This window comes from Sparassis crispa (genome assembly GCF_003851025.1).
Source record: "Sparassis crispa DNA, contig_000000F, whole genome shotgun sequence".
Taxonomy (NCBI): Eukaryota; Fungi; Basidiomycota; class Agaricomycetes; order Polyporales; family Sparassidaceae; genus Sparassis; species Sparassis crispa.
In genome coordinates this window covers 2,330,971-2,343,529 of record NW_020939747.1, presented here as the reverse complement: position 1 = coordinate 2,343,529, position 12,559 = coordinate 2,330,971, and the positions used below count along the sequence as shown (strand labels likewise).

Genomic DNA, 12,559 nt, shown 5'->3' with positions numbered 1-12,559 from the left:
GATATCATTGGGAGAGTATTCCAACACTAAGAGTCCATTCGGCGCCGCGCGTTGAATGATTTTACCACTGAGGCGACTTGGCCGAAGAACCACGCCTGCGAAGTTTTGTCGGGTATGAATACAAACTTGTCTTGCTCCTTGCCCGCCTTGTGTGCGAATCTGAGCCCAGTATCCTCAATTGTGACACCTTGAACGAGCGTGAATTGTAGCTCCCAGTCCAGACGCAGCGTCTTTGACCAAAACGATAGCACTCTTGACGCAGTCAGCAGCACAACATTATCCCCTCCAGGAAGATCTATGCAAATGTGAGGCGCCTTCAAAGATCTTGTGGCCAGCGGAGACTTACTGATATGTGCGACATACAACTCCTCACGGTATGCACCGTTGTCCAGGTCTTTCATCCAATATTGACCTAATGCTTCACGTTCAGAATAAGGCTATATGGATATTGAGTGATTCGAGGTTCTTTCACAAGGATAGAGTGGGGCAATATTCACCACGAGCACTCCATCAGCAGGAATAAGACGAGGCTATCAAAGCACGGGAAGTCTGTCATATCATTCAAAGCCATATCAAAATGCTGGGAGAACGTACAAATCTAACGCGATCCCGTGCAGGGTTATCAAATACGGTGGTGGTGTTCCGAATACCTGGACCACTTCAATCAATGGAACGGCGGTATACAAGGCAGTGTAGCCCACCTTCACTCAGATTGGAAGCGAGATCGAGCACACCGACAACAGGCTTCGTCACAGCACTACATCGCCCAGTGGACAGTGCTTCAGTATCCTGGGCATAACTATTGCATCACACATACCCAATCAGACCTTTTCCAACACCTTTGAAAAAGCCCTTCGCTCCTTCGGATTCTGCACCTTCGATTGGTTTCATCTGGACTACGACGTTAATAAAGTATAAGGGAAAAGCTAACAATCGCGCAGCGCACCACGACGCCCTCCATGCCGCTGACGAAGCTACTGGCAAATGCTTCAGCTCCCGCGGTGACTCCATATCTGAATAGGAGCAATGAGCATCAGACTTGAAATCGTGGCATACAAGCTTACATGGCATGACGAGGTCGATTGCGTCTTTGGTTCATTCGTCGCCGCAGCTGGTATTCCGAATCAAACGTTGTTACAGAAAGACCTGAATCCGATAAGACGAGTAAGCCTCAGCGTTATCTGACTCGAAGCCATGAGCACCTTTCCCGACGCTGCTTGTGAATTTGGTCACGCTATCAGAGAAACCAAATACCGTCTTCTTCACGAAGCTCGCAGCTCCCTATAAACGTTAATGATATGTCAAAGATGCGGTAGCGGTCGTAACTCTCCGTACCTTAGCGATGCCAATACCAAGCTCGGAGTTTCCATGCATAACAACGCCATTGAAAGGTTCATAGAATATGTCTGCAACCCCCGAACTGACGTTAGTGAAGAGTCCGACAGGGTTACCGATGAAATCAGCGGAGCCGAGAATGCGATATAACTGTCGTAGCACTTCTTGAGAATAATGATGCATGATGCGCCCGTGGAGGTCAGGATAGGTTAGACGCATATCCTTGATGGCCAGTGCATTCATCTCGAGTGGTGCATCATTGACGTTTCCCAGCGCCATAGTGATTGCGTTGACAACAACCGCGAACGGATTCCGGATGCTGACCCTGTATATTACGTTAAATGCAAACTAAAATTTGGGTGTTATTGCGGAGACTCACTTCTCGTCGCCATTGACTCTCTCGGTGCGCATGAAGGAGATAGAGAGTCTGATCGGCTGCAGTTCCAGTACCTCGAAGTACAAGTCTTCACCGGCAGTGATACTTCGTGGTTCCGGAATCTCGTCGGGATATTGGATTAGGATGCTGACAACAGTCCGTCAGCTTCTCCTTCCAGGCATGGCAGGATGACGCACTCCTCTTGATCTTCGTCCCAAGAGGCCCCCTTGATCTTCGTCAAATCAAATACAGAAAACAGGAAGTCTTCATCCGCCTCAATTGTGAGAGCCTGCAGGAGTATGGAACAGTACTTGACAAAGAAAACCCCATGCTCTGTAATGTTAAGACGAATTAATTACTTCGTGTCTATTAGCGAGAATAATGCCATTACCTTGATCTTTGAGCCAGATCGTACTACCTTGAACCGTCGGAAGAGACGCAACACTGGACGCACCACTGTTTGCCTCCTTCGATACTGGCGTGGGTTGAACGACGACAGGGAAGAGAGCGTCATGCAGCTGGTTGTCTAACTGGAAGTTTCCGCAGCATAAATTCACAGACTGGGAAACATCGCTGTCCGTGTAGACGAAAGTCAGAGCGTTCAGTGACAGATAGACGACCTCCGTCATCCTCCGGTTGATCAGGGAGACGCCGATGCCTGCAAAATCAAGAGACAACGTGAGAGATGGAGGCACCTCCTCTTGCACAGCTTCGAATGCATCTTGACTGCTGCTAATCGTGTCTTGTCGCGCAAGTGAGACAGTACTGCCACGCTTCGGCCTGTAAAGGCTGTGCTCTGCGTCATAGTTGGAGATCCGCAAGATCTGCTTATGTGCATCCGCACGAACATCCAGCGAAACGGTACGGATACCTTGACCTCCCTGCTTGATTTATGTCAGTCTTATCCATATCCATACATCCGTCAAACGCACCGAGAATCTGAATGGAACGAGATCACCAATTTCCATGATGTCGATTGCACGCCGCGAACCGTTGGTGATGAGTACCAATTTTTTCTCTCTGCATGCAGGGTAATCCCATGCATAACCTATACTAGATTTCGCGGACACAGAGTATGTTGGCGTCGGTCGGGTCGTAGGCTCCGCTACTGAGTTGTACCGAGTCTGATCCTGCAGAAGAAATTATTACAATATTGAAGGGGCCATTTCAAGATATACGCGCCGTTTGACAGAAAGTAAACGAATGATCGCTATCATTCTCAATCGTGAACGGCCACCCTTCAGGAGCTTGGGATATATGTATGAAAATAGTAGATCCGTCGATCTTAACGTCGGCACGCATGAGATACAGCTCCGGGTGGTCACTTATTCCTTGAAGACGGAAATGGACAGTGCCTATATCTTCGATGTTTATTGGAGCGGACCTAGATGAGCAGGTGAGGATCAGAGGTAGCAAATTGGGAAGAAGAAAAAGTAAGAGACCATCGTGCGTTCAAACCAGGAAGTGCAAGAGTGAGGAGCTTTTCATCGCCTGCGCGAATGAAGTGCAAGGGGCAACGTTCGTCGGGATCAAGTGTTGAGCGGCCTCGCGGCGCAACACCATGTTCACGGAAAGAAATAGCTTCCGAGAAGTTATTCTTGATGATGAATCTCGGGGTCAGAGTGATGACTTTCGTCAGCTTATATTTTCCTAGACCCTCGGTCCACGAAAGACCAATGTGAATTTCTTCCAGTCTCTGCGTTCGAGACGAAATAACTAGTCTTGCATCGGCTGCAGGTGCTTCAAGGCTAACCACCTATGTCGTCTGTCAGCTCTACGCATGAGTTTCCAGATGCGCGCTACAGTACCTGAGACCAGCTTGAGTCGCCGATCTTAAAACTGAACTCTTTGCCCTCGTCACTGGATCGTGACAACACTGAACACTCCGAGTGAGAAATTCACTGTAAGTGATGTTTTGCCAGCACTCACTGAAAGGGGTCGGGGTCGACAAGACATCTAAACACTTGTGAGAACACGCTACTTCGAGTGCAACGAATGCTGACTGCTAACCTAGTCTGGTTTCTCCTGCGACATCTTGCGACGAGCCCATTCGGTTTGAGCTGGAGGGTCTAACAGCAAAGGGCAGCCCGGTTTTGTTCACGATGAGGTAAGGGCAGTATATCTGCACCTTGAATGACCCTCCACCGTCGGAATGACGCCTATGGAAGTTCAGTTCACGAACAGTGAGGTATTCGTCATGTACATACACGTAGTTCAATCTCAGGTCCAGTTTGCGATCAAAGGAGTCTCTCAGAGTCAGTCGGCTTTCGATGTCGAAATCAGAATTGCCATCGGTGTTGATTATAGCAAATTCGCTCGGTTTGAATGCTGTTACTATCAATCGTAAAAATCGGCACAGTATGATGAGCCACATACATACCAGTGTCTTGAACATGAACATTGAGTAAAATGAGGTGCCCTAGCTCAACCGAGTGAACAGGCATGATTCCCCCTTTGCGGAGATAGCTCCGCCAATTCTGGTCAGTGTCCTTGTCATAGATGCGATATTCCAAGTTGTAAGGAAGTAAATTCTCTAATTCGATGGGCGCCCGCAGCTTCAAAGTCATCTTTGGGATCTTCCTGAGATGCATAGTGAGACATGTGGGACCACACATCAGAAAATTCCTACCGAGCATGAACATCACCGACATCGGTTTCAACCCATGCTTGGAAGCGAAATGCAGCCTCAGTCGGGTCGGCATGCGGACATCTGATAGTGAACCTGCGCCTCGCGAGAAGATCTTCCCACCGGATTGCGGGTGACCACTTATAACCGAAACCCTCTGGAGAACCTATTATTGTGGCATTACTGACTAGCTGATTGACTGTAACGTACGATCTGGTTGCAACCTGACTCGGTACTGGCTTACTGCTTCAATAGGGAGAGCGTAATCTTGGCCTGGTGCTGTTCACATCCTGACATGAGTGACATGCCTGCACGAACGGTAAATCTCGTACCAATCTTTTCTACTGAATAAACTGGTTGTCCAGCATCGTCTACCAGTGTCAACTCGAGCGGGTACAACGTCTCATTTTCAACTTTGTACGTTGAACGAAAAGTCACTAGCTTGACGTTGTCTTGCACCTTTACTTCGCATAGTAGGCGATGGTTATACTTCTCTATTCGAGGTCTTAAAGAGAAGGTGTATTCTCCTTCGCGATCGACTGGGATGCTGCGCAATTGTTCCCAGGACTTGCCAACGATCTGGACTCCTAAGCTATTGTGTCCGCTCGACGAAACGTGCTACATGCAGTTAATCGAGAGTGATACTCTGAAAGCGAGTCCATGACTCACCTCTCGGATCGTCTTCCAATCTTCAAATCTCCAATCCACAATGTGACCGTTAGGGATCTGCTTGGATACACTGTCTTTTGCGTTGCTACTAGTATCGACATCAGACCATATGTAAATCGCAGATCCTGTGCGATTCCGGATACGATACGGCGCGTAGCTTCCCCGAGCACTTCGGAGTACCTTTTCGCCCTCCTGTGCCATCATTTTCGCTGTGGAAAGGACCAGTTCAACAAATGTGGTAGTGACATTGATATCCAATCGCTCCCGCGCCGACAGGGTCATCTTCATTCCACCAGTCGAGGCGTCCCTTGCAATCTATGGTAATAACTCAGTATAAAGCAAGTCAATTTCACAGTTGAGCCTTACCGTTGTGGTGAACGTCCAGGGATCGATCACTGAACAAACAATATCAGTAACGTGCACGGGGAGACGGAGGAAGACTGACAAGGTTCCCAGTGTGAAGTAGCTAGGTTCCAATAACTGGTATGAACAGCCAGCGTCGACGTAGCTTGCATCTATTCTTGCTCAGGGGGTGATGTAACGACAGTGAGTTGAATGTCCTTACCTCGCCAGACCAGTCTTTCGCACCAAGAATGAATGGTTTAACCCTAACATGAAGCATTGGTTGCTCATGCAAATCACCAATTACCACTAGACGTAGTCCGTCAAAAGATCCTTTGAACTTGGTACAAAGCCATCACTACACAAGTTGGAGGTGATAATTCAACCAGCTCACTTGTTCCTTCGAGATCAGTACGCGAGCTCGGCCCACGGGCCGAACCTGAGAGCTTGCTAATCTGGACGATTTCCTAATTTTCAACTCCGGCCGTCTTGAATTGTTACCAATCGGCTGTTCAATGGTATCGGTGTTGTCGGCGTCAGAAGACTGAATGGACTTGTTATATAGATCCACAGCTTTATTCGCGATAGAACTGATGAGCAGGATGTCGCGATAGGACGCGCGAAATACTATGGGTTTGACCGAGACTTCCAAGTTGGATGTACGCTGCGAAGCACTAGAACGACTGTCCAAAGTGAATGTAAGGTCCACGTCGTCCATGAAGCGAACGCTCTCCGAAAGTTTGCCCATGCGCATGAGAGACATGCCAAGATGATCGACGCTTAGCGCAAAGATGCCCTATCAAAGGCGAGCCAAATGGTCAATAAAGAAACATGATACTTATCGCACGAAACAACTGACCTGTTGTGAGAGTAACACCTGCTTAACTGACAAGCGGATTGCCTGCGACTCTGCATCCGAATCATCTTCTAGCACACTGATAGAGGCATCGTGCAGATCAAGCCGGAAGTCAAAGGCCGGAGGTAAGGAATTTGTCTCAGCAATGTCGACTTCGACCGCGAGATCGTCTGCTGCTGGTGCGGGGGTTGGAGGGAAAGCACTGGTGAAAAATTGGAGAAGTGCGATAACTGGATCAACCGCGAAAATAATCTCAGGGCAGTCCACAGTGACAATGGCCAAGGCAGATCCATCTGCGCCGCCGGATCTCGTATACAGGATCATAACTTGATTGCGTTCATGACGAGCGGCGGGCATGATTTCTCGGAATTTGGAGTTTCCTGGGCGCGTATTACTCGTCGTCATCGACTTCAATACCAGCTGAGCTTCGACTGAGCCGTCGGAAAGCATCTTCGCCCGCAAAGTGTTGTCGCTGAGGGCAAACCTCGCGATTCCACGGGTTTTCATGTTGGTCTCAGTAGTCGCGTGGTCATCATACAGGTGCAGCTTCACAGAGTCCATTGAGACGACGAGATCTGCACTGGTCCAAGTGTGTGCACCATCAGGCGATGGTACAGGGCGCAATTCAGGCTGAAGATCCACTGGCGGGAAGGAATCGGGTACGTGGCTCTCCTGAGACCTCATTGATATGGAAGAATCGCTGGCCTGAGCAAAACCTTCGGGAGCACCTGCTAGCACCCTCGGAATCGACTGTGATAACGCAATGAGCGTTTGATACTGAACTTGAGTCAAATGTAACTTGATATCTGATATACGGATCACGATCTGTGTAGGCTATCAGCATAGCGAGATAATTCAAGCCAAAACAATTTTACCTGTGTGTCTGGGGTATTGACGTCCTTTGAACGATCGAGCTCGCTCTTGATAAGAATGTCCGCGTTCACGTCGATATCATCAATCATCTTGAGTACAGATGGTTGCTTGTCGTGGTAGAACTGCGAGGTAAATTGCATCCCACTGAGACTTGCAGTTATACGATTGGCCATATCTTCATAGATGTTGCGGGCGCTGAACTCCCCCAACCGCATTGTGAGCACATCAAGGGAAGTTAGAGGATCGGAAGGAAATACTACGATCGGTGTTTTGATCGATATGTCGAACTGCATCCGCTCGATCTCGGATGCCCTTTGAACAGCAGCCTCAGTTGCTGCGTCATATAAGCCCTTCATCTTCGCCAGTTTTGCAAGGAACAGATACACATCGTGCAGAGATTGCTCAATATAGAGAAGCTTAAGTGAACCGGTATTGAGATAAAAAGACGACCCGATGCCCGTATACGTGTCTTTGTCCTGGGGATCGAATGTTTGATACTGGAAATCTGCGAAGTTGTCGCCTTCTATGGAGAGAACCTGCTTGAAGGCTGGCGAAGTGACTGGGTCCTGAGAATCATCGAGAACATCCAAGCTACCTAGACGGCCGTTAATCCACATTGTGTTGGCACGCAAGAATATAGAAACAGCGGCCGTCGACAAGGACACGGTTGCAATCCTCACATCATTGTTGATGAGTATGACTGTGAAGAGCTCACGCTATCAACCGATCATGGCTAGAGATCACGAGAATATTACCTTGAATGCTGGCCAGTTTGAGCACAACTCTTGTCTTCTCAGATGTACTCCGGCTCGTACGCGCCTCCGTTTTGCCAATTTCATTGGGTATCTCCAGTCCATCTATCGGAGGTGGCGTGAGGACGACATCGGCCCTCTGAGGGACGAACGTCGTCATGATGAATTCGTACAGAGATAACACTGGTTCCGGTGCAGCCCGGAAGACGAAGGTCGTGATCCTGATGTCAACGTTCTGGTCTATACCTTCATACAGTGATAGGAACTCCGGAGAAATTTGCTGAACGCGGGTATACTTCACAATCAGTAAATCCCCTGCCTTTGGCTCCGCCGAAGATATGAATTGAATTGGTTCCCTGCCAGGCTGGACGACGTTCAACGACAAGGAACTGAGAAGGACATCAAAATACGTTGTCTCGATTTGACCATTGACATACCTGAGGTTGACGTCTACCGTCATAACGAATTTCGCCATTTCAAAAGCAAGCGCGAATCGTTCAAATGTCACATCTCCCAGAGGTCGCTCACTCCCGTCACTGTTGGACTTGTATAGTGAAGCTCGCAAAGTATCCACGTGGAAGGTGAATTCAACTATGTGTTGATGTAGAGCTGAACTCTGTGATACATAGAAATGAGCGACAGGTGGGCAAGAGTAACCGCGGGTTACTCACATCGGTATCTCCCTCCTCTGCTTCAAAGAACCGGTCGTCCTGTGCATCAAGAGGGGCAAGCGTCTGCTCATCTTGATCGTCATCTTGATCATCAATGTTGTACTCGGACTGAGCGGCACCGAACAGTCCCGCAGGTAATATGAATGCTCCTGTGCCCTGAATTGCTGTGCCAGGACGGGTGATAGTCGCATCGGCATTGTCTTCATCGAACTTCGGGATGCACACGTCAACCAGCCTCATGAGAGACTTGTACTTTGTATCAGACATGTTTACTTGCAGAGTGGGCAGATGGCCCGAGATCTTAAAGCGCGCGAGGTTGTAAGCACTCGGCACCATGGAGTTCTGCACCTGAAGCTCGACGTTGATGCGTTCCAACAGGTGCAAATTATCATGGCTATTCGAGTTCAGCGCTTGTCTGCACGAAGCCAAGTCATTTCCGACCACAAACTGAACGAGCGTTAGCTTCGTTATGTCAACCCGATTGCGTACGTACTTGCGCATCCTTAAGCTTTACAGTCAGTCTGTCGTACATCATGGACTCCAGATGTTTGTAATCTTCATCAGTATATTGTTGCTTGCGTTTCGCGCGAATTTCTTGAATCGCTTTCTTGTTCGCGAGCTCGCTCTCGATCGAAATATGACCGGCATCAATCACAAGGTGCTTGCAGTTGTTTGTCGTAATACTGTGCACAGATTGAGAGATATATCAGGCCCACAGCAATCAACACTCACTCTTCGGGGATGATGATTATAGGTGCATTCAGATCCATCTGAACATCAATCGTCTTGTGGGATTGTAGCGCATATTCCAGACCAGCTCTGGTCTCTTTTCGAAAACCTTCAAGACTTTGGCTAGCTGCATTCTATAGGGCGGATCAAGTCGAGGCCAAGGGAAATACCTGATGTCTCACCAGAAGTGCTTCGACTGACTCCAGTTGGCTCGAAGGGGGCTTGAAGAACTTGTACACCGCCTCAATATACCCTTTGTGGTAGATGATCTCCATATAACGCAGTCGCACTGTCAATGCATTGTCTGCGCGTCCATCCATAGGATTGTTCTCAAACTTCACGTAGAAGAAAGGATCGACCACATCTGATATTGTATCGTTTCCGACCGGCTGCGTCTTAACGATGTCGCCGCCGTTCCTGCTTTCCTGAACGTGGACAACCTCGGGATATAACGTTCTGGAAGTCGTCCCGTCATGAACCTCAAATCCGCCAAGTGTAATGGAGGTCTCGAAGTTATCCGGCCTTTGGATAAAAGTAGCCTGAAACACATCGGAAACAACCGACAGGATCTCCTTGTTCCTGCCATGCGGATCCGTCTTCAGCGCAAGAGAACCTCGGTTCAACTGTGCCACGACACGGGCCTTCAACGCGTCTTGAGGTGTTTCAAAAGATTCTGCCAAGGCCTCCTTTTCGTTATAGTCGAGGGCTTCATATAGCTCTTTGCGCTGCTGATCCGTCATATCTCCCGAAAACACTGATTCGTCTGCAGTTGAGCTGGTCGTCTCGGAAGATCCCCATATCCAGCTAGTCCAGGTACTACGTGTCTCAGGCTGTTGCTTCTTCCTCTCTTCCTCCAATCGCTTGCGCGTGGCCATATCTTTCCGGAGTTGTGATCGCGCGATGGAACGGTAGAAACGAATATCCTCGTACGACAACTTTGTCTCTAGCGCCTCGAGCATCGAACGTTCCTGAGGGACGATGGCGTATAAGACACAATAGAAGATAGGAGTCGCCGGGATGGACTCGCCGTGTCTACCAGAGGATTCAACTGTTTCTTCTTGAAGAGATCGACGTATCTGTGCCTCTCGTCACGTCGTTCGGCAAAGTATGCCCAGGTCCATTTCCGCCTACGTTCACGAACCTCGTCCAAGATCGCAGTTGCTGCAAAACGGAGTAAGGCTTGAGGTCGGTTCCGCTCCAACTCCTCCGCAGAAGGTCGATATTTTTGGTACTCAAGTGAACGAGTCAGACACGAGGAATGATGCGAGATCATGATGAAACGTACCTGATGCTGCCGCATATAAAAATGGTACATGTCAAGAAGGGAAATTGCATCTCGATATTGGTTATCATCCAACAGAACGCCGATTTCATCAAACAGAAGTTGGACATCAAACCGAGGCGTTTCATTGTCCAACTTGTGGTTCATAATGATCTACGAAAATTCAATGGGTCGTATATCTGAGACGGCACATACGAGACGCACCCTTCCTTCTCCAGTAACGGGCTTGAGGATGAACTGATGAATAGGGAGATTGTTGTCCTTGGATATCTACGACGCAGGTAGTCAGAATAGATCGCCCGGAACAATAGAAGCATTCATACTAATGCAGCAAACTGTTCTACAAATTCGGCATGTGAAAGTTCTGCCATACTGCTTGTATCGGTGTCAAAGTATATTGACAAGGATTCGAGCTTCCCCAACTACAGACAGGATACGTTCAATTCGAGCACACACGTCAAGAGAATGGATTGACCTTGTGGATCGCGCCGGCCTTGCTGTCGATGAAGGCAGGTTCCCATTTCTCATTCACAGACTGGGCAGTGAAACCAGCCAACGTAATACCGGCCGCGAACGGATGCTGTAGACACAACTCTCAGCACAGTGTGCAGACATGTGATGTATCACGAACACCGGGTACACTGAGCTGGTCCTCGTAGCGGACGTGAATGTTTCGGACTGTCACTTGAAGATTGTTGATAATCTTCGTGGTCAATGAAGCTACTAGTCCCTCAGACTGTTGAGAGTCTTTATAAATGATGAGCTGACGCACTGTTATGCTACTGACGAATATGAAACATACCTTGAGACACATCAGATGTACCTCGCACATGAAGCAACTCCGCATTTTGCAAACGCTCCTCCTTGGTTGCCTGCTTCCTTTGCTCATCCTCTTCAGGATCGTATTTTGACTGAGATGACGAAACCACGAGCAAATACACATCCTCAACCAATACCTCCACAGGCTGGTTCCCAAGGTTCATCCAGTGAAGGGAAAGTGTGAACTTCCCAAGATGACCTACGTAGAGGTTAGATGCCATCTACGCGAATACGAATCATCGTACCCTCGATAACATCGACTGGGAGACTGAATTTGTCAAGAGCGCCCTTCTTGAGCCGTAGATTGGTCAATGTCAATCGGCCTCACTCGAGACTTAGTGAATAAGCTCCGTCCGTTATTCCAGAGATTACACACCTTGACCAATCCCGTAGTTCACCTGATTCATGTCCAGGTTCTCGACATAAGGGGCAAGGACGCGGTTGAATAACTGGACAGATGACATGAGCTCGGCAGCAACACGACCGGGATAATTCACGGACGATATTCAAGACCTCCTTGCCAGGATCCGACCACCACACCATCTTGAAATCACTTTACGCTTGTCTTGCCGTGTGCACCACCAGTAAGTTTCAAGAAAACGTACACGGCGAATGCGTTGGTGAACGAAGGCGCAGCCTGAGTGGCGTCGAAGGTGAGTCTGAGTACGTCATGTTACTGGATGCGGCAGGTTACTAAGTTTGTGCCTCCATCTCGCTATCGAGCGGGGGCGAAGGGCATTATGCACGCAAAACGGCTCATGCGGTTCTCGGAATTGGTGGTTGACACATTTCAAAGGAGCGGCAGGACAGCGTTGATTATGCCGGTCTACTGACGTGAAAAATGGTGAATTCTATCGATATCACGGCCACCTTGAGTTCGAGATGGACTCCACTTTTACCCCCGCAAATATGCTGCATCGTAGCTTCGCGGCTACGTGGTCGCGACCGGTAGGAATAACCGTGGCGGCTTCGAGACCGGTACACTCTTACAGTGCCACATTGAATTTTGCGGACGAGACACTCGATGATGCATCGATACAGCTGATCAGGTGTACGAAGGCGACACCGCTCGCGCTCGTAAACGGTACCGCAACCTTGCCTCGACCAACTCACCTCCAAGTTCACATACAACCATTTGTATTTACCTGCAGCATCTGCGACCCAGGCCAAACCGAGAACGAAAGGACGCACCGATCAAACCCGTGTAACAACCCGTGCCATGGGGCTTT

At 48.8% G+C, this 12,559-nt stretch overlaps 1 protein-coding gene across 1 annotated transcript; it reads right to left on the bottom strand.

Annotated features, from left to right (window-relative positions):
* Window positions 1-26: 26 nt before the first annotated feature.
* Window positions 27-11,873, bottom strand: SCP_0108320 (vacuolar protein sorting-associated protein; the record flags this gene model as incomplete). Its single annotated transcript, XM_027753062.1, has 47 exons — window positions 27-295; window positions 347-437; window positions 498-530; window positions 595-650; window positions 702-757; window positions 818-891; window positions 947-1,013; window positions 1,065-1,146; window positions 1,203-1,281; window positions 1,336-1,660; window positions 1,715-1,858; window positions 1,909-2,044; window positions 2,103-2,592; window positions 2,644-2,841; window positions 2,894-3,095; window positions 3,154-3,467; window positions 3,520-3,587; window positions 3,641-3,667; window positions 3,722-3,870; window positions 3,919-4,039; window positions 4,092-4,291; window positions 4,341-4,494; window positions 4,548-4,616; window positions 4,670-4,955; window positions 5,007-5,321; window positions 5,373-5,401; window positions 5,452-5,521; window positions 5,572-5,688; window positions 5,743-6,144; window positions 6,208-7,029; window positions 7,080-7,777; window positions 7,833-8,218; window positions 8,267-8,445; window positions 8,501-8,947; window positions 8,994-9,183; window positions 9,233-9,363; window positions 9,412-10,197; window positions 10,257-10,460; window positions 10,515-10,664; window positions 10,716-10,781; window positions 10,835-10,933; window positions 10,987-11,091; window positions 11,143-11,258; window positions 11,314-11,529; window positions 11,576-11,653; window positions 11,707-11,779; window positions 11,832-11,873. The coding sequence occupies 47 exons, from the start codon at window positions 11,871-11,873 to the stop codon at window positions 27-29; spliced, it is 9,411 nt and encodes a 3,136-aa protein (XP_027608863.1).
* Between the last annotated feature and the right edge of the window lie 686 nt (window positions 11,874-12,559).